General features: G+C 36.5%; 1 protein-coding gene across 2 annotated transcripts; it reads left to right on the plus strand.

The window, feature by feature from the left end:
- Positions 1 to 343: 343 nt before the first annotated feature.
- On the plus strand, positions 344 to 21,612 carry LOC110095210 (serine/threonine-protein kinase Aurora-1). Of its 2 annotated transcripts, XM_028693597.1 has the most exons (10): positions 344 to 517; positions 18,385 to 18,598; positions 18,711 to 18,835; positions 18,969 to 19,115; positions 19,204 to 19,299; positions 19,403 to 19,498; positions 19,582 to 19,678; positions 20,523 to 20,640; positions 20,892 to 20,964; positions 21,279 to 21,612. In XM_028693597.1, the coding sequence occupies exons 3-10, from the start codon at positions 18,743 to 18,745 to the stop codon at positions 21,372 to 21,374; spliced, it is 816 nt and encodes a 271-aa protein (XP_028549430.1). In that variant the 5' UTR covers positions 344 to 517; positions 18,385 to 18,598; positions 18,711 to 18,742; the 3' UTR covers positions 21,375 to 21,612. The 2 variants fall into 2 exon arrangements, with proteins under 2 accessions (XP_028549430.1, XP_020676311.1); XM_020820652.2 differs by lacking the exon at positions 18,385 to 18,598 and having other exon boundaries at positions 345 to 517.
- Positions 21,613 to 22,299: the final 687 nt, after the last annotated feature.

The following is a 22,299-nucleotide window of genomic DNA, read 5'->3' on the forward strand; positions in this document are numbered from 1 at the left end:
CAACCTTATTAAATCCTGAGTAGAATAGCCAAACCGTCATATAGGATTTAACTGAATTTCTTGTGAATATTAACAAATATTTTTAAAGATTTAGCCATCTAGGATTTCGTAATTTCGAATGTGAAGAATTTTTGAAATTCTACTTAAATTTAAATGAAATATTAGGCTATACCAAATGGAAAATTATTAGGTCCGGACATCGGCCGTAGAGATATGTCCGACGTCCAATAAATTATTGACACGTGAAATGTACACGCATCAACAAAATTTTAAGCCAAATGTGTCAAAACATAATAAAAAAGTATAGTTAAAGTATAGTCAAATCACAGTTAACAATCATAACGCAATGAAGGAGCAGTCAAAAATTATTTTACCCTCCCTCTCTGTCTCCCGTTCGTGAATCCCAGGAGAAAGCCGAAGCCCCTTCGACGACCCGGCCTCGCCTCCTCTACGCTAGCCGAGCCCGAACCCACTTTCGCCGACTTGCCCTAGCCGCCGGCTGTCCCCTTTGCTACAGGTAACTCCCACCTCTTCTTCCACCGCTTCTTCTTCTTTCTTCTTCTTCTTCTCCTTTACTTCTTCTTCTCCTTTACTTCTTCTTCTCCTTCTTTCTCTATTTCTTCTTCCTTAGTTCCTCCTCCTTCCCCCTTTTTTTTTTCTCATAATAATCCCAAAAAATCAGAAAATAGCAATGTATAAATTCCTTATGAAGTCTAAAAAACATAGTTAGTTCTGATTTTTCTGTTTAAGAAACATAACATGAATATTCCCAATCACTTATTTTTGTTGACTGGTTGCTCTAATTCCTTCCAAAATCTTTTTTAACAGAACTTCTCACGATGAATTGTATTTATTCATGGTCAAGTAATGATATGTTCCTTGCCACCTAGTTCTGTGAAAATAGTTGATTTGTGGTGATGATAAATAGTATGTAGAACGCTCCTGCTACAGTTGTTTTGTGATAAATTGTATTTAAGCCTTTCTTAAGCTTGGATGTAGGATGTGTTATGGTTTGGTTCCTATGTTCACTTATGCCTTGATCATTCCATAAATGGGAGCTTTACGTTAAGGTAGTCATGTACCTTATATTCCACGACTGATTGGGGAAGTTTATGCATGTACCTATACGGGCTTTTGTTAAAATGGTTTTGTCAATTGAAGGTTATATGTGTAAAGTGTATGTTCAAAGTTATTTCATTATTGAATTTCAAGAAACTCTCATGTTTACACTTCAACGTAGGGGTGTAAATATTTGACACAACAAGAAAATTCGACCTGAACCCGACCCAGAAATTTCGGATTTGACCCGACCCGATTTCAAAACAGGTCGGGTTCAGGTTCACGGATTTGACCCGTTTGAAAAACGGGTTGGGTTCGAGTTGACCCGACGGGTTGCCGGGTCAACCTGGAAACCCGTGGGTCGGGTTAGGGTCGACCCGTTTGATCCCGGGTCAGTTCCGGGTTTGACCCGAACCCGATCCGTGACCCGATTTTGACACCCCTACTTCAACGGATATGTATATTTGGAATTTTAATGACATATGAATATCCAGTGTGAGTAGGCCCATGATAATACTATTACACTTCATTAGTTCCATAGAATCGTTGAAGAGCATGCTCTAAGCCATGCCATCATGAGTTCATGGCTTGAGTGGAGACACATATACTCATACTATTTACTTCAAATATCATATTTGCATATTCTATATGAAAGATTAATAGTTGTGTGGAGGTGACTTTGAGTTTTGGAGAAGAGGATAGTTATGTTTTCTCTTTTTGTTATTTCCTTCTTTCATATACATCAAGCTTGAGCTTCATCTGTGTTAGTAAGCCTTTATGTATTTTATGCATTAGTATAAATTCTACACTAGCAAGCTCTCATGTGCTTTATGTGTAGCCATCACCTATGTTAGTCCTTACTCATATCAGTATGCTTTCATGTTTTATGCATTCATAGGCTTAGTGTTTTATGCATCACATTACATAGAGGTTATGTGAACTTTGAAATGGAGGATTTTAGTGAAAGTGAAATTTCTTTGATATGATTGATGTATGTGTATTCATTGCCTTTATGCAAGAAATGATATATCATTTAAATAAATTTTGGTTTATGATGGGAGGGAGTTCATGCATAGATGAATAATTTAGTAAGAAATCGAAAGTTGCCACACACATGTATATATAGATTTTGCAGTCAAACCTTATTTATCAAGTTTAATAATCACAAACACCATATGCAATTTGTAATCCTCATACTCACCATAGTTGGATAGTGATATTCCCTCTATCATGTGTATATCAAAGATAATAAAATACCATGTTTGTGATTAGCTTGCATTTCAAGACTCATGAATAGATAGGATATTTATGATGTGTAGGGGTGCTCTAATAGCATGTATAGTTACGCAAAGAAGCTTTGATTAAGTTCATGTATGAGTTTCACTTGTTCTATGTTTTTGTTGTGATTCATCATTAGAAAATGATGTTGTATCTTATGAATGGCATCTAGTGAATTATTCATGTAATTTTTATGATTCATGATTAACTAGAAGCATTTTTGATATCATATGATGAATGGGTTTACAACTATCTAGGTAACTTCATCTATTCAATATTTTAATTGCAAGCACGTATAGAAACAATTCAAAGAGGGGTATTCGTGTTGGAAAGTGATATATGCATTAATGAGCAAATTTTATAGAAGGTTGAGATTCACCATATATATACACGCAAATTTTGCAATCAAGTTCTATTTGTTAGCTTTAGTAATTACAAGTGTCATATATGATTTCTTATTATCATTCTCTTGTACGATTAAATGATTGCATTTCTCTATTATATGCATGCTAATGATAATGAAAGCAATACATTTATGATTTGTTTTGCTATCTGAATTTGGTAGAACTCTTCATGTGTGTTATACGGTTGAGACGATTTCTTAATACATCTGATGCATTGTTGTATTAGTGAATTCAAAAGATTGAGGTGATAGAACTTCATTCTTTCATTAACATTTATATGTAAGGTAATATGTTGCTTAGCATCAAATTTGTGTCAAGTAAGATGTATAAGTTTGCTGAAAAGCCTTTCATATTTGTTTGATATTGTAATGCAGAGGATGATATTCATGTTAGTTAAGTTCTCATTACTGCTAGGATGTTTAGTTAATTAGTCTTAGGTTAGTGCACTTACAAAACATTGGCTTTGTGGGCCAAGGCTTGTCCCCTTTTGTGAGCCCTAGAGACCGCTATGATCATCTTAGGCCTGCAGTATAGGCCCACCTATTTGTGCCATGTGCATCACTATTTTCCCACATGAAGTGTGCATCGTTAGGTTTTCTTCGGGATTTTAAAATATTTAAATAACTTTAAAAATTGCTTTGTAATGATTTTGAGCCTCTAAATATGTCTTTCATAAACATGTTAAAGAAAAATATACAAAAAATGAAATAAGATACAATCTCTAGCATGTTTAGGAAGATCTATCAACTTAGCATTTGTGGGCTCCGAAAATTCTACCCGGCCTCCGCCCGCGACTGTTTTGCTTTTTCTTTGGCGTGGGAGTTTTAACGAACTAAGTTCCGGAGTAAATTTTGGGAAGGCATATGGGTTAGTAGATAAGACACTACCCAGATATTTCGCCCTCATTTTTGCGAGGACTTTATGACTTGAGTTCTGGTTTCCTATAGGCGCAAGCCCCTATAGTTAATTATCCCTCTCGATCACGAGAGATAACTTTCGATTAAGGCTAGTCGTCAATCAGATACATAGAGAATACGTGGTATCTGGCATATAGTAGCAGCAATGGGTATAGGGATTGGAGAATTTGAAGGGTTTGGATGATTTGATATTTAAAATAGAAATTTTACCATCTTACACTTAAAGCGGATGGTGGGGGAATTGATGTTTGACTCGATCAAGATCCCATGGTTCCGTTGTCCCGGGCCATCGTGGTCCCTGGTCTACTTAGTCAGAGGAGGTAGTCGACCCAACCTGATAGAAGGATCCTTGTCGGCAGCCATGGGTTGCTGCTGAAGTAAATTTTGATTTGTCCATCCCGGCAAACTGTTGCGGAGGGTGGATGGATTTTACTTTAAGCATTTGATGGTTGAATTTGAAATTTTAAATATTTTTAGATTTTGGGATTTTAAGATTTTTTTGGATTTTTGTGGAATTTGGGAAAACATTTGAAAATATTTGGAATGGACCCCTCCGGTTGAGATTTACATTCAACACGGTCATCATCGGGGTGTTTGGGGGCATTTTCATTTGTAGCTTGAATCTTGTCGACTTTGTCTAGCTGTCGACAGATGATCGGGTTTCGCAGGGTTTATGTCATTGTTAGTGAATTCTCTTAATTATGGTCCTTGAAGGCCTAATATGAATGTATTAAAACAAATATACCGATCGTCGTCACAGTATATTTGCTTGATAGTTCGAACCCTATCGACTCCTATTGATCCATATATAAGGATCGTGTTCAAACTTGAATTCACTTATTAACCCACGCAGCATCCCTAGATATCACGTGTGTACCAATAACACGCTTGCCGAGGCCCATGCGGATTATGATTGTATTTATCCCTTTTGTGTACCTATGTGTATATAAATTATGGTGCATGTGTAGGGGTACATTGAAATAATTATAGTTGTGTAGGTAATTGCGATTTGAGTGTACACAACTTTTCATTTGAGAGTATGTACACGCCTTCTGTCCGCTAATATGAGTGTTGCGGATCCAGTGGGGGCGTTGTAGGTTGTAGACACCTTTTGTCTGTTTGTATAAGTGTTGCAGATCCGGTGGCGACATGGTCTTGATGTTGACTCCCCCTTTCTCATTCATCGGGGAGGGTTTCTTTGAAGTTTGTGGCCACTGCCTTGAAATGGACTCTTTTCAAGCTCTTTAGCATAGTAGACTTGTTATTTCCCGTGTTTGTGGACACCAGAACTGTTTTCTTCTTAAGTATAGAACTAAGAAGAGACTTTGAAATACTAAGAAGTTTAGTTCGAATTTGCTCAAGCATCTCTTCCATTCATTAAGGAGGTGTTCTTTTCGTACATCGAGTTACCCTTGTACCCAAAATACTTGAAGATCTTGATCACCACTGTCGTAGGTGATATCCGTACTTGTGCCAACAGTGGTTCATTGTACTTACAATACACATACTGTTGTTACCCACAAGTATTTATTTGCAGGGGACCGCTGTATCCACTACGATCTCCTAGAAGTGTTTGTAGAAGACCCATTGTTTCTACATCATGTCTACCTTTCACCAATCTCAGGTGGTCTAATGATTGCACTTGCTTGTAGGGGAGGAACCTCCATTATTGGTCTCTAGTATTGCCATCTCAATCAACAGGCAGTGTTGCTTATGGCAGGGGATCCCAATAGCGTATAGGAGAAATTTGCAACTCTTTGTCTTCAGAGATGATTTACCATACGCGTGATGAGTTTGATATCATATCTTTCAACATTTCATTCCAAATGAGATGATCATTGCATAAGAGAGATTCCATGTTAAAGCACAAGCATCATTATTTGCTTGCATGAGGCTTGAATGATTTCTTCCAATTATCATTTGCATTGAAAGATTCTTTTAACATCTTGAAATTCTTTATTGATCATTTATTTCAAATCAAGCCTCAAGTTAATGTCATTTGGTCCAAATCAAGTCCAAGTGTTCAATTCGATTCGAGTTCAAAGTACAAGTTCAAGTCCTCTTGCCATATGTTTGGTTTAAATTTGCAAGTCCTTGCAAGTTTAATTATATGTCTAAATTGATTTGAATTTGGCCCCATTTTGATTTTATTTTATTTGAAATTGAACTTTAGAAATCATTTAGATTTTTGTTCTGATTCAAGTCCACTATTCTTTCTCATTTGAGTCCAGGTTCTTGCTCTTGTCCTCTTTGAGTTCAAAACAGGTCCGAGTGTAGTAATATTTCACCCAAAATTTCGGCAGCCTCCCGGTGTCTCCCCCGTTTAGGGGAAAACTACATAAAACTGGGCCTTTCCCACCACGCACAATAAATGCGTGCATGGTAGGTGCCCTCTTTCGAGGACACCGCGGCCGTGATATTTCTTCCCACCACGTACAATAAAGGAGTGCATGGGGTCTTTGACGGTACCTGTTACAAGAAAAGAGCAGTTGTTTCCCCGCAGGTACAGAGCTGCGTACGGGTACTTAAGAGTTGTCCTGACCACACTAAGAAAAGCGTGCACCAGGCTTACCTGGCCTCGTCATGTGCGTTGCATCGGGTTACCTCCTACCACGCTCAATAAAGGCGTGCATAGGTGGTTTGCCGGCTCGTCGAACACACCGATGACAGGGTTTTGGGGGCCGAGGGGTCGCTCACCTACCTCGTCGTAGGTGTCACTCTCTCTCCCCCCTCTGGTTCGGCGGACTAACGGGATTTGGCCAAAGTAGTGCATGCAAGGGGAGAAAGTTAACCTCACGGGCAACGAGCTCCCGTTCTTCCTTCCGATCCCATAGGAAAGGAATGTCGTCGGATAGAGCAAAGTCGGATAGCACGAGGGAGATCGGAGAGGGAGAAAGTTGCCTTCATGGTGAGCTCCCGTGGCCACTTCCGATCAAACTATCGTAACCTTCGATCCGACAGGTAGGGAACGTCGCCGGAGAAGCGAGGTCGGGCAGCTCCTGTGAGATCACGAAGCCAGACAACAACGAGGAGGAGCGGAGTCGCACAATCACGGAGGTAGCCGAAGGAGCGTGAGGATCCCGCGATTGCTCCCTATCAAACTTTCGTGACTTTCGATTCGACAGGGAAGGGCAATCATAGAATCGAGCGAAGTCGGATAGCCACGAAGGAGTAGGAGAGGCAACGAGAGAGATAGGGAGAGAACGGGCGTGAAAGCGGGAATCAGAGAGCGAGGGATCGGGCCGCTTGAGAATGAGGCCCTTCGCTCTCATTTTAATGACACGAAGTCGTGCGACGTGAGAGTGACATGCGACGTGGGAAGAGGTCGCAAACGTGCGACGACGTGCGGGGCAGAGCAGGTGAGATTTGATCCGATTTTTTTTTGTTTTAATCACAGGTCAACAGCATTGTATGCTGGATTTCCTTGGAAATGATAGGTTTAGTTTTTGTTATCTTAAGCTTAGTATAACACCGTCTACTTGAAGTTCTTTTGCTCCAACAATAATCACATAAAGAACTCTTAAAAGTCATGAACCAACCAACAAAATATATCTAATGAACTTATAATCAATCTTAAAATTTGTAATGAATCAACCATAATGCTAATCACCCACTAAAATTTACTAAGTAACAAACATAAAACTTAATAATAACAAGATAATTATCTGGTAACTCGGGCTTACAAGGCTATTAACTTAGTCCCAAGAGGGTGAAATAAACCTCATGACCATAGTTTAATAAGGATAATTATCACTTAATTTAAATAAGTAATAATAAATAACCAACAAACTAAACTTTGTAATCTCCATTATATTCAATCTAAAGAATAAAAAATATAGATCAAACTCAAACTTTAATCATTGAAATGACTAATAAGATGTAACAAATATGTTAACCTTTAAATGAACTCATATAAATTCATTAAACCATTAAAACTTTCTAATCAAACTACAACTCTAAAAATTATAACCAATCAAATGAAATCATTAAACATAAAATGCATTCTCACAACCCTTAACTTTATCATGAATGAAATCTACCTTAATTAAGGAAAAATTAAAGTAAACCCATAAAATTTCCCCCTTACAAACTTCTAACTTAAATATGAATAAGAATCCATGCTAATTAAGGCATAACTAAAATAAAGCTATAAAAACTTCCCTCCGCAAACTCTCCAATGCTTAATAAAATACTAAGATGCCAAAACTTAAACTTAAATTAAAAAACCCCTAACCCTGAGCACACAAATGAATCTGTTGGAGCTAATGAACTTCAAACTATACCTTAGTGTCTCAACCTGTGTCAGATTTATGTTCATCTTTGTACATTTTCCCTTAACACACATAAGGTATATAGGTTGGACTATCTCGAGCTGCGGACTACATGTCATAAGGAAGCTTTTGTTCTTGTGCCCATTGTGACAACGCCACATACCTTGCGCATTAAGAGAGAAATGTCTAAAGATCTACATAAATTGTCTCGTTTAGAAATTTAAAGTTACCTTTAGGAACCTAAACCAACTTCTTAATCACCCAAGTGTTAAACTTTAAGTCGGGTATAATCTATACATATTTATGGGTAATGAGTCTTTCTATTCTCATGTCAATCTTTAAAATAAATTTACCTTAGATATATGAAGCTTAAGATTTTTCTTTTTTTTATGGTGGACAATAGACCCATCTTAATGTGTCACCTACTAGTCTTACTTTGAGTCTTAGATTACTAAAAAAGGATTAACTGACCCTTGTCACCTCATAAATATTTCAGCCTTAATTATGAGCAGAATTGAGAATGGGCCATTTGCCCCTCAATTCTTTATAACCTTTATTTATGTTAGGGCCCATATCCTTGGGCTCTTAATAAATTAATAATTAGAATTTTAAATCCTAAAACTAAGTGCTAATTAATTCACCTTAAATGTATAAGCACTTAAAAGATAAATTTGAGGGTTAATAAATTGAACAAGAACTTGACCTTGTAACTTGAACTTAACACCTAATTTGGGGTAGTTAAGTACACTAAGTTTTGACTTTCATAGGCATCCTAGGGTAGGGTGTAGCTAAGATAACATTTTATAATTTCTCTCTTTTTCACTATGCATTTGTGATGATGTGGTGATGTGTTTCTAGCTTGGATCATTTTATGGTTGCTTTCTTTTTTTTTTGTGAATTGATGAGTGGTCACTTGCCCTAAAGTGGTTAGATGATTTATAGAATCATCTTCTACAAGTGACCACATTCCCAAAAGGCAAATAAAAAATGCTGCAATCATAATTATAAATAAGCTCATTAACAGATATTACGAGGAATGTTAAGCCCTTGGGAATGTGACCCTAAGGACTAGGATTCTGGATGAATGATATAGGTGATGTTTATTATAACTGCGTTGTCCTCTGTTTTGTAGGGTGGTTATATAATTTTTATTTTTCAAATGTAATTTTAGTTCGGAAAGCTGTGTAGGTGTGTGGGAATTTTAGAAGACAGGAGGCCAAATGTGTGAAGTTCGATGAAGAATCCACACACCAATTCATTTTTGTATAGATTTAGACTGAGTTGTATATATGGTATAACTCATCTACATTCTTTTTGTATTTTATTGGGGTGTATTGCAGAACTCAGCTGCATTCATGGCCTTTAACTATTATTTATTATTTGATGATTAATGTGTTTATTATGATTGCAAATTAGAACTACTTGCTTTTTCTTAGATTTTTCAACTTGTTTTGCTTTGGGGTGGTTCGGACGGAGTCATCGTTAGGCTCTTTAGGATGTTACACTTTCTACAAAAATTAAAATTTGCTTAATCAAGATAAAAATGAACCAAGGATCTAAAATTAACAAACTTTTCAAAATTTAATGCATGATCCCTTGTGGGTCACCTTTTTAAACTCATTTAATATTTCAAGTTTTGTTCACTTCACAGTGACTATCGATCAGTTCTGATTGGCCATACTCATGCATACATAACCTTGAGTCAAAACATATAAGTTTTTTATTTTTGTAATATAGAGAGAGAGTTTATTTTGAACAGCATAATATCATTCATGGTTGGGTTCGATGCTCATTTCTTTTTCTAAGCCTCCCACCACTTCTGTATTTGCAAAAGTCCAAATTTCATAGATTTAATACATTAGGTGGAGTTTCGCTAGTACCCATTTCCAAGCATGGTGGCAAATCTAGGTTGTGCCTATTTAGATCCCTAGTGGGATTTAATTTATAAGTCACCTCGTGGTGTCTTGCATTAGTTAGGTCATGAATGTTAATACTTGGTGCACAATACGTCCTTTATAGATGTAGGATCAAAGGCTGATGGTATTGGTGCACTGTTGCATGCCTTATTGGTGTGTAAGCTCTCTACTCTTTAGAAGTTCTAAATCCCACCCATTTGCGTTACACAGATGACATCGCTTTCATCTTTCTCTCACGCGTGTGGGTATGAGTTGACTTCTCTTCTGATTTCTCTTTCGACCAGCTGAGTTCTTGTGTGATCCGTGTATGACTAAATAACCTGATTGAACTTATCTTCCTTTGGATTAGGAGAGCCTAGATATCCTCTTATGCGCCAAACCCCGAAGGAAATAATATAGCATCCTTAATCGAGAGTATTCTTAGGTCGAGACCGAAGATGTAATTAACCACAGGGGCTTGCGCTTGTGGAAGGCCGATACCCACATCAAATAAAACCCCATTCAACTTGATGTATTGAATAGGAAAAATCTTGTGATTATTGGGTCATATATACTATTACCCATTGAAGTGTGTAGATGAAAGACATTATCTTCTATGATTAATCATATGTATGATATCATCTGCTTTCCTATTAGTCTGTTTGCGTAGAGTGTAAAGGCCTTCGACTGTTTTGTTCCACGGGATAGTGCGATCGTATTCTTTGCATTATGACCCCCGCTTGCAGCATCCTTTCGGAGACCGCGATAATGATAAATAATATCAACACTATGTTAAATGCTACATTTTGATATTAACGCTTCCACACTTTTATTATAGAAGTGACTCCCTCTATCATTAATAAGAACTCTAGACATTCCAAATCTTAATTTTTTTTTTCAAAAACTTTATCACTGCCTGAGCATTATTAGTCTTGGGAGCTTCAACAAATAATAGCTCAGAAATAAAGTGGTGTAATCATGGCCGTAGATCTCCGGTCTCTTCTCTTATAAACTCTCCATTGTCGGATGTCCTCATCACTATATCAGCATACCAAGGCAGTTCAACAGAATGCAATGAAAATAGATGTTAATCTAGAAAGAATTTATTTATGTCACACTCATGACATGCAGACTCTTTCAGCTCTAACTCAGACAGATGATCAACCATCTGGTTCTCAATACCCTTCATATCAAGGATTTTTATATTAAACTCTTGTAACAAAAGAATCCACCTTACTAATCTAAGCTTGGTGTTTTTTTTTTTTTAATTGTCATACGATATTTGAGAGCATAGTTGTCAATGTACACAAGAGCCTTAATATCAATCAAATATGATATGAATTTGTCAAAGGTAAAGATAATAGTTAGTAGCTCTTTTTCAATTGTAGGGTAATTACATTGGGTTGCATTCAAAGTTCTGCTAGTATAAAATATGGCATGAAATTACTTAGTTTTCATTTAACCTAACACAACTCCAACATTATATACAAAATAGGAAAAGTTGATTTCTCTCCTGAAGGTGTACTTAAGATGGGAAGGCAAGGCTTTCAACGCTAAATTAGGTGCCTCCTCAACAGATGATTTCAATCATCTACCTAGGGACGAAGTATCCAACACTTCAAACTTCTCCCTACATAACCTAGGGGATTCACTAATCATTTAAACATACTCTCCATCCCTTTCACTAATATCATCATCACTCCAATAAATCTCCAACATAGTATCAATCAATAGATCCTCCACACACTCCTCCATACAAGCTTATACCAAGTCCACTCTAAGACAATCCTTATTTTGGTCTCTAGGGAATTTCATTGACTTTTAGATATTAATGGTCACCTCCTGATCCTAGACTCTCAAAGTCATTACTCCCTCATGGCATCGATCATGGCACTACCAGTAGCAAGAACATGTCTTCCCAAAATGATAGGTATCTTCATGTTCTCCTCCATATCTAAAATATTAAAGTCCACATGGAAGATGAATTTATCAATCTTAACTAGCATATCCTCCACTATCCCCTTAAGATATGTAAAAGATCAGTCTGCTAGCTGAAGGGTAAGTGAGAGAAGATTTGGAAACAACATTGAGAGCCACACCACCATTTGCCTTAAAATCAAGAGAGGTGTTAATTTTAAATTTGGGATGTGGAAGAAATTTTAGGAAATTAAACACCTCATTCAATGATATTTTCTATTTGTTTGTTGGTGGGATGACTAAATGATGATGAATGAAGTGTTCACCTTTTTTGGATACAAGCTCCTTATGCATCCTCTTGGACAACCTATATGGACATCGAGGATGATAATCTTCATTGTTGATTGCGTTTATTTGTTTGAGACGATTTTTTTGTTATTTTGAGTCCAATTTTTGGAAGTCATACTTTGTTTAATTTTATATATCATATTTTAAGTATTACATAGTTTTTGCTTCACCTCATCTTCGATTCATTTGCACTTCTTTGAGTCGTATTTTGACCATTTGTCTACTTATAATTATCTTTTATAGTTAATAGAATTGAGATAATACCCTCAATTAAAAAAAGTAAGTATATAGTGACATGGATGAAAATCATCAAAGTTTATCGATTGTAGATAAAAAAGGTTAGACAATATGTGTTTGATTCATATTCGGTTCATTTATGCTTATCGAGCTTTAAACAAACAAGCTTTATTGAGCCTACTAATAAACAATCGCCTAGAGCTGATTTGTGAACATGTATAAGGAGTGTTTTCGATCTATCAAACGAGCCCGCTCATGAACAAACAAGCTCATGAAATGATTCTTTTTATAAACAAGCTTGTTTAGAAACACTTTAATACCTCTTATTTTTGATGAAATTCATTATATTGAAATAGTATAACATTATTAATATAATTAATTTTTTATTTAATAAGAATAACAAGGTTGTGAAAACTAGACCGGACAACGAACCGGACGAAGGAGAGGTTCACGGTTCACGGTTCGATCGGTCGAATCAGGGTCGAACCGGATGACGTAATAAATAATAATATTTGCATAGTTTATATACTTTTTTGCTTTTGCACATGATAGGAGCTCATATGAGACCTTGTTAAGCCATGTGAGAAAGTTGCAAGTAATTATAAAATCATATTATGTAATATTTATTTAAGAGTTTTAATATATAATATTTATATTAAATGATTAAGTTTATCATTTATTTAATATTAAATAATTTATTTAATTATTTAAAAAAAATTGGACTGGCCGGTTTTAGAAAACCGGGACTGGTTCACCGGTTCCCGGTTGAACCGACGGTTGAAATCGGTTCTGGCCGGTTTGATGCACACCCGGTTTTTAAGGGTGAACCGGACTGGCCTTCAGATCGATTCACAGTTGAACCAGTCGAACCGGTCGGTCCGGTCCACTTTTCAAAACGTGGAAGAATAATTCATTATAATAAAATAAAGATTTAATCAAGCTTTTTAATGAGCTTCTTATCGTGCTTATTCACGAGCTTTAATTGATATTATTCATAAATATAAACTAATTGAATACATAACTATTCATGTTTATTTATGTAACAACCGAGTATTTCCAAAATTATTTAAACTTATTTGATTTTTTTTTTAGACGGTTAAGCTAATTAAGGCAAATTCACACACATATCATATATGCAAGACTCAAACTCAAAATCTCTTAGCTGATAGTCAAAAATTCTAACTAACAGATAAAGATGAGCTACACTTATTTGATTACTTAAACAAACAATAATTTTTTTAATATTTAGATTAATTAAAATAAATTCAGATACACATCACATATTCAAAACTCCAAAATTTTATTTGCCAAAGCTCCAAGATCAAGATGAGCTCTTTAACAATTATAAACAAGTTATATAATCCAACCCTTGTGTGGAGCCCTACGTAGGGGTGCAAACGAGTCAAGTCGAGCTCGAGTCAAGGGGTGTTCTAGTCAAACTTGACTGTCAAATATTGAGCTCGAACTTGAGTCGAGCTCAAAAGATGAGCTCGAGCTCGACTCGTCTCACGTCGAGCGGCTCGTCTAGCAGCTCACGAGCCTTCATCCTCATCCAGCTCCTCGTCCCGCTCGAATGCTTTAGTTCCTTCCCGAGGTGCCATCCCGTCGTCCTGCTATTTTGATGATGCACTTCGTATCGAGGTCTCGCAGTCCCGAGGTCCCGTCATTCTGAGGTCCTGCTCCGTCCTGAGGTCGCATCTCGCATCCCACTTGAAACTCCGAGTTTCATTTTCCAACCGGCAACATAGCTCTGTGATTTCATTTTCTTCCTGGCTATGCAGCTCGAGGAGCTCGCGAGTTGAGTGGTGGGCTATTTAAACTCGAGCTCGATAAACCATCAAGCTCTAAATAATGTTCGAGCTCGACCCACAAGCTCGATAAGCTCAACTCATGGAGGCTGTTATCGAGTCGAGCACGAGCCTAGATTCGCCGATCGGATTTACTCCGTTGCACCCCTAGCCCTACATGGCGGTATGCCCCTCATTTCTGATTTCACACATCTTACATTCGTCGTCGCTCTGTAACATGTGTCGTCTTCCCCAGACCCGTCAATCGGCCATTGCAACAGCCATCACCGGAGATGTCACCGATAAACTTATTCACCTTCATGGTAAGAAGCTCAATTTGTTCTCTCTCTCTCACTCTCCTGATAATATTGATATTTACTTGCTGGATCTATCTGATCTATCAGCTGGATCTTTCTATTTTTTTTTCTTACTCGCTGTTAGGTCTCGTCGCCTGGCTGTGATATTTTATTGGTCCATCTCATTTTATGGATATATTTCCCTTCTCATATTTGTTTCATCGATCAGCCGCCAACACGGCTACCCCTGTCCCCAACCGTAGCGACCCGCACGACCTATTTTTAAACCCGCTTCAATCGCCGACGCTTACTTCCTCTTTTGCCTGTTGAAGAACATGGAATATATAAAATAGTAGGGGTGTCAATTCGGGTCAGCGGGTTGGGTTCAGGTCGAACCCGGAACTGACCCGGCACTGTTTGGGTCAACCCGAACCCGACCCGCTTTTAAAAACAGGTCAGGTTTCTAGACCCGAACCCGAATGACCCAAAGTTGACCTAAAATTTCTAATTTTCGGGTCAAAATCGGGTCAATATTCGATTTTCGGGTCAAAATCGGGTAAAAAATGGGTCAATCTCGGGTTTTTGGGTCAAATATGAGTTTTCGTGTCATTTTCGAGTCAATTTCGGGTTGCTGGGTCAACCCGAACCCGGATTTTTCCGAGTCGGGTTCGGGTCGTGTTTCGGGTCGTGTAAAAAATTGACATCCCTATAAAATAGGAGGTCATGGGAGAGGAAAAAGATGGTAAAAGAATAATTATAGAATGTCTTTTTTAGTTGCAATGAAATGAAATATGTAATTTAATAAGGAATTCATGCTTGCTTGATGTTTCCGGGTGCAAGGAGGAATCCGTAAACTTCAAGTTTCTTGTCCTCTTGTTCCAGACACAATGATCATCATAAAAGCAGTATACATGCATGCTAAATAATTACTATGTAGATTATCTGTTAATTACTGGGATATGATTAGACAAAGCTAGTTGTGGTAGTGTTTTGGCATTATAATATTAGTTGCAGTTTGTATATCCAAATGTATCCAAATGGTTCAATCAAGGCCAACTAGGCTTGAGGTGAGAAATGATGCAAGGTGGACTATTCAAGAGACAAGGTGCACTTGACTAAGCCTGGGAGTCAGTTGCCCAAGCTTGAGGGGCCGCTCGCCCAAGCCTTAGAAGCCACTTGCCTACCTCGAGGGGCACTCACTTAAATATGAGGAGTTATTCACCTCGATTTAAGAGGCCACTCGCCCAAACCTGGGGCCACTTGCCTAAGACTAATTAGTTATTGAGTGTCCACTTGCATAGTCAATCAGAACTCCTCGCCCATGCCTGCAAGAGCTAGCAACTTCATCAACAAGTCAAAATTATCTTCTAAAGGCCTGCAATCTCACCTACCCAATTGGCGAATTGTCCTAGCCACTTGCCTGAGGAGCTTTCCATGTGTACCCATTCAATTCGTGACCATCATATCCACGTATGCTTATTAAAGCTATGACCATAATGTCTGTGATGCAGACATCGATCAGAGATTCAAGCATGTGTATCGCCGGAGACAGCGCAGATCGACTGCCACGATTCAGAGTTTATATTTTTAGATATTTATGTATTTTCTTTTATTTCTTGGAGTTTCCTATTGTACCCTTAGTATGAGCTGAGTCATGATTGTAGCCCCGAGGGCAATATAGTCTTTGTATTCAGTCTGCCTATTTATAATTATCTTATCATATATGTTTTATTCATTTTTTGTGAGGTCAAGGTGTTACTTCCCTTGTAGCATAAAAAATAGGATCAAAGGGTCATTTTTCACACATATGATCGTTTTGGGTATTTTGTGTTGGCAATAAAATTTTCGAAAATTTTCTTTCTAGAACTCTTCCTCTCTCTCTCTGTTCCTCTAACTATTTACTACTCTGTTGGAACCTTACACGTCTTGCAAGTAGGGTTTTGGTATTGCTACGGACAGATTTGGATCCAATGCAATTTACCTCAGGTTATTTTTAAAACTTTGCGCCTATTTGGTTGGGATTAAATTAGGCTAATACTTTAATGAGGGTTAGAAATTGTTTGGTTGGTAGAAAATATAACTCAGATAAGAAATTATTAGCTTGGTTTCTAGTTTAAGCTCATGCTCTTTGAATCATGAAATGAAAAAGATAAGCCTAGAAAAAATAAGCTGAAATAAGACAATAAGTTAGGTGAAGGTCTGTATAGCTTTGTTGCACTTAAGCCCTTGGATTAAAATAAGTAATGCTTGTCTTTTACGCTTAAGTGTGAGTGACAATTTTTTTGGGTCACTTAAGTGCACACCAAATTAGGGCTTTAATAAACTAATTTGAATTTAAGGTTTCTAATGCATGAAAACTTATAGATAAGCAATGTTTAGGGGGATTTTATCGTGTCACTTAAGTGGCAACCAAATTAGAGCTTTAATAAAATAATTTGAAATTGAGGTTTCTGATGTATGCAAACTGTGACAAGTGGATATTTTAAAGTATACAAATTAACCTGAAAGTGTGCTGGTGAGTTAGGTAGCCTTAAAGGATATGCATAAAACATTATGATGGAGCCATCAAATATTGTAAATAAAAAAAATGTGAATAAAAATACAAAGATGAACCATAAAAAAATATGATATTCTTTCTACAAATATAGCTGAAGAAGATTTAAACAAATTTTAACCAAGAATAATTTTACTGTAATTACATGTCTTCCAATATGAAGTAAGAACAAATAGAAATCATCTAAATGATTTCAACATGGAAGCCTTTGAAGTTATGTGCACGTAGCCTCTATACATAGAGCTTATGAAAAGAAAAAAGATCCCCTCAGACAAAGTCTCTGCGACCTTAAATATGTGTAGTTTTTGCCCCTATATCACCACATCATCTTCTCAGGGCTCGAAAAGTTTTGGACTTGAATTCAACGCTGAAGAATTCTTATTAGAAACAACATACGAAATAAGGCACTTAACATCGTAGACACAGCGATGTGAATGTGCGAAGGAAGTTGCACCCGATATGCTTTATAATTAATTTTCTCCAGAACTTCCAGTGGTTCGCTTTTACGAGCAGCTAGCTTGTTGTACACATGAGCTGGAAAATGACTTTTTGTCAACACCGCCCAAAGAAGATCTCCAACTTTGAATTCAACTTGTCGGCAAGATTTATCAATGACGACTTTATAAAATGCCATGGATAATGTAACTTTTTAACTATATTATGATGAATTTGCTGTAAGTTGGCAATTAACTCAAAGGCTGAGCCATCTTGCTGACGCGAATATGGCATCAGAAGAAAGTCCATCTAACCTTGAGGCATAAAACCATAGCCTACTTGGAATAGAATGAAGCCAAATTCAACCTTATTAAGTTTCAGGTTCTAAGACTTGACAAGTTCACCAACCGAACATCGCAATAAATTTCCCAATGAACGATTGATGACTTTCGTTTGACCATCATTTTGTAGGTGATAAACCCAGATAAACTTGAGCATGGTGTTTGTTAAATAGCAATCTTCTCCAAAAATGACTAAGAAATCAGACATCTCTATCAGACACAATCGATTCCAGTAAACCATATGAATGATACATTTTTGTATAACTATCTTAGTCCTCACAGAATCCTTAACATCCCTAAGCCATTCTCAAAGTTCAAATTTTCATGATTTTGTGCTACTTGTATTCATCATGATAGTAAATATCAACATGGGCAATCGTTCAAGTTTATTTCACGACTCTTGGGCAAAATCTTTAAATTTTTTCAAGAAGTTCGTTTCAGTCTATGCTTATTATGTTTAATGTTGAAATCTTAATTATTATTCAGCCTTAGCTACCTTTTAGTTGATTTAAATGCAAGCTAGACAACTAAGTTTGCCTATATTGCTGATTCATCTTGTTTTGAACTAGTTTTTTTTTTCCTCAGATTTTGATGTTGCTTTATGTGTTTAGGTTGTGTTGATAGACTTATATTATTGGGATGCAGGTGGCCTTGTTCAATATAATTCTAGGATAACAGTTTGCGTACCTCATGTGGATAATTTCTTAGAATGTTTGGAACCATGGACTATTGGCTATTATCATGTTCATCAAAACTTTATTTTCCCCCTTGTCTTCCTTTGCGAGGACAATATCACTGGCATACGCTGTCGTTTTTCTTCAGAATTTATAAGTCTCTCCCTCAATATCGCTTCATTTAGGTTCATCATTCCTACATCCATTCCTCCTTTTTTGTGCACAGCAAGCTCTGAAATATGAAATCTTTCGCCTATTTGAAGAATGACCAACCTTTTATTTTTTTTTAATGCATAGTTGATAGTGTCCTTCAAAAGTTTCAAGTAACTATGGAGAAGAGATGGACTCTTAGTGATTTTGAAATTGGAAAGCCACTAGGAAGAGGAAAATTTGGTCATGTCTTTTTGGCCAGAGAAAAGAAGGTATGCCTGCTAATAACTTCAGCAAACTGCATATCTAGTATTATAGATTTTCTTATTGCATGAATGGACTATGATGAATTTTCTTTGTTGGACTGCTATTTCAAAATTCTTAACTTTCCGATATTCATTGTAGAGTAATCACATAGTGGCAATAAAAGTTCTTTTCAAGAGCCAGCTAAAGCAATCCCAGGTGGAGCATCAGCTCCGAAGGGAAGTAGAAATCCAGAGTCATCTCAGACATACAAATATATTGCGGTTATATGGGTACTTCTATGATCAGGTTCACACTAACTAAAAAGGAATATGAGTTAGTTTGAATGTTTGAAAAAATATCTCAACTTCATTCTAATCCTCATGTTGTACTGCAGACAAGAGTTTATTTGATATTAGAGCATGCTGCAAAAGGAGAGCTTTATAAAGAATTGCAGAAGTGCAAATATTTCAGTGAGAAGCGAGCAGCCACGGTAAGCACTTATGTGAAATTTATGATTTTGTTCGCCACCATTAGACCATTGCGTTTCTGAACTTGAATTTATGCTAAAAATTTCTTAAGTTATGTTGATCCAGTATATTGCATCATTGGCTCGAGCTCTAATCTACCTGCATGGAAAGCATGTCATTCACCGAGATATCAAACCTGAGAATCTTCTTCTGGGAACACAGGTTCTTTTGCTTTGATCTTAAATTTCTTTTCCAACATTTTTGCAAATGCATCAGGTTTATGTTGTTGGTTTTCTTTTGGATAGGGCGAAGTAAAAATTGCAGATTTTGGGTGGTCAGTTCACACATTTAATCGCAGGAAGACAATGTGTGGCACTTTGGATTACCTTCCACCTGAAATGGGTAATTACCAATTCCCATTCATTCTCCCTCTCTTAGGCTGTGTTTGGATGTTGGGATTTGAGTGAAAGGAAATGAAAAAATAAATGAAATAAAGGCTCAAAGTATTTTAATTTTCAGATTTTATTTCATTTCTTTAACTTTTACTAGGGATTGTTTTGTTGCAAATATTAGTAGTGTATTGCATTCGAAATGTTGGGGCTTTAAGTTTTCAAGTGTTTGGTTGGGAGTAAAACAAATCCAAAGCATTTCTCTAAGGAATTTAGAATACCTCAAATAACTCATTTTTTATGAAATTGGAATTTGTTCGAATTGAGTGAATTCTAAATTTATCGTTCGCTCGTCAGCATGACATTTGTCTTTTCAGGACCTTTGACTCTCCTTGCGACCTCACTGAAGCCATTCCACTCCTCATCCCTGCATCCTTCGACTTCAACTCCCCCCACGTGCCCAACATTTAATTTGTTTTGAGAGAAGAAGCCATTTCCGTGACTTTCACTTCCAACTCCGTCCTTAGGCACTTCGCAAATGACGGATGCCATCCCGGCGACCTTTGGTTCTTCTTGCATGAAGCCATCCCTATCATTGTCTCATCCCTACATGCCCTAGATTTATTTTTGTAATTTAGATTCATTTTACTTTCAATCAAATACAAAAAAATGACCTGAGTTTATTTTATAACCAACCAAAACAAATTTGAGTATGTCAAATGCATGATATTTCATTTGCATTGTATTTGAAATACCCCTATTCTATATACTTGCAAACGAACAACTCCTTTGTTATTTTGCACATATTTTCTATTGCACCATTAAATTGTTAAAGCTAGATTTTTTTTTTAATGCAGTTGAAAGTGTAGAGCATGATGCTAGTGTAGACATTTGGAGCTTGGGTGTGCTATGCTTTGAATTCCTCTATGGTGTACCGCCATTTGAGGCCAAGGAACACTCAGATACATACAGAAGGTTAGCTTGATCTTCGTTTTGCTCCTCTTCAAGTTTAAAGATATATATTATCGTGCTCAAAAAGTAAAATAATTATAACTTGCTTTACCTACTCAGCACGTCTTCATGTTGGTTTTAGTTGCATTCAAGTTTCCAAAGTGAACTGTATGGAACAATTTGTCCTACCAATGGGATATTAATTAAAAAATATCTCGTGTAGTTTCAGCATGCTTTTGGTTTTGCTAATCCAATGTGCTTTAATATGGATACAGAATCGTCGAAGTTGATCTGAAGTTTCCTTCAAATCCCATCGTGTCTTCGGCTTCAAAGGACTTGATAAGTAAGGTAGATACTCAACTATCTATTCTATCTCTTTTCTCTTCTCTTTCTCTTTTCTTCTTTTTCTTTTTAATGCCTGTTCATTGAAAAAAAAAAAGAAAGATAGTGTTAATAGATATATTGATGGAATTTGTGTTAGAATGAACCTCATTGCTCTTCACTTTATGCTCAGATTAGCGCTATAGATAATATTCAAATTTTGCACTAATCTCAGTTCAAATCTAAACCAATGATGCCCATTCTTTCATGAATTTGATCATAATATTCCGACGCAAATTTTTCGTGGGTTCGTCTAAGCAACAATCATCTTTCTTGCTCAGATGCTCGTCAAAGACTCCTCGCAGCGTCTTCCACTCCACAAGCTACTTGAGCATCCATGGATTATTCAAAATGCCGATCCTTCTGGTATTTCTTGAAACTTATCCTAGTAACTGTGAGGTCCTCAAGAAAATTGACATCAATGAAACTAGAAGCAGAGTAGTAATTCACATACTGTGTTGTCTGTTAAAGGAGAAAATTTGCTGTCCTTCTATTATTGTATTGAAACTGGAATAGCTATTCCGAGGTTTTTGAAAATTTGCTTTTGATGTTGGAAAATTTTAATCATTGGTTGTTATTTTAATTCACCTCACCTAATAATTTCGGTTCTTACCATTTTTTTCTGATTGAGATTGTAGAATTCTAGCATTTCCAGTATGAAAAAGGAATAAGAAGAGTTGATAAATAAATAAATAAATCAAGACATTTTGTTTGGTTGTATTTGATACTTTTGCTCAAGAGAACATGTTGGTCAAGGCTTGGTGGTATAGGAGAGTTTTTATTTGAGAGATAATGATGGTGGTTGTAAAATAAAGTCTCATATAATGGGATGTTAATGGGCTAGTTTTTATTGCTTTTTAAAATAATTTTTTAGTATAAAAAATTTAATTTTTATATCAAAAAGCTGATTTAAGATGCAACAATAAATCCATCTCAAATGAAGTTTAAGACTTCATTTGGGATGGCTTTTTTATTGCTTCTTAAAGTAACTTTTTATTATAAAGCTATTTTGAGAAGCAATAATAATGTTGTCTCAAATGAAGCTTAAGGCTTCGTTTGAGACGATTTTCTTACTGCTTCTGAAAGCGGCTTTCTAGTTAAAAAATTTAAAATTTTGTACTAGAAACTCGCTTTAAGAAGCAGGAAGAAAGCAGTCCCAAACAAAGCCTAAGTCTTCGGTTGAAATAATTTTTTTTGTTGTTTTCTAAAATAAATTTTTAGTTCAAAAATTTTTAATTTAAAAAAATTTTGTACTAAAAAATTATTTTAGAAAGCAGTAAGAAAGCCTTCCCAAACGAAGCC

The sequence above is a fragment of the Dendrobium catenatum genome, unplaced genomic scaffold, assembly GCF_001605985.2.
Source record: "Dendrobium catenatum unplaced genomic scaffold, ASM160598v2 fragScaff_scaffold_325, whole genome shotgun sequence".
Classification (NCBI taxonomy): domain Eukaryota; kingdom Viridiplantae; phylum Streptophyta; class Magnoliopsida; order Asparagales; family Orchidaceae; genus Dendrobium; species Dendrobium catenatum.

Excerpts from the sequence above, each read along its gene's own strand:
- LOC110095210 (XM_028693597.1), top strand. The coding sequence starts at position 18,743 with ATGGAGAAGAGATGGACTCTTAGTGATTTTGAAATTGGAAAGCCACTA. Across the intron at positions 18,836-18,968 it reads TTTTGGCCAGAGAAAAGAAG|AGTAATCACATAGTGGCAAT; the intron begins GTATGCCTGCTA and ends TATTCATTGTAG. Across the intron at positions 19,300-19,402 it reads GTGAGAAGCGAGCAGCCACG|TATATTGCATCATTGGCTCG; the intron begins GTAAGCACTTAT and ends ATGTTGATCCAG.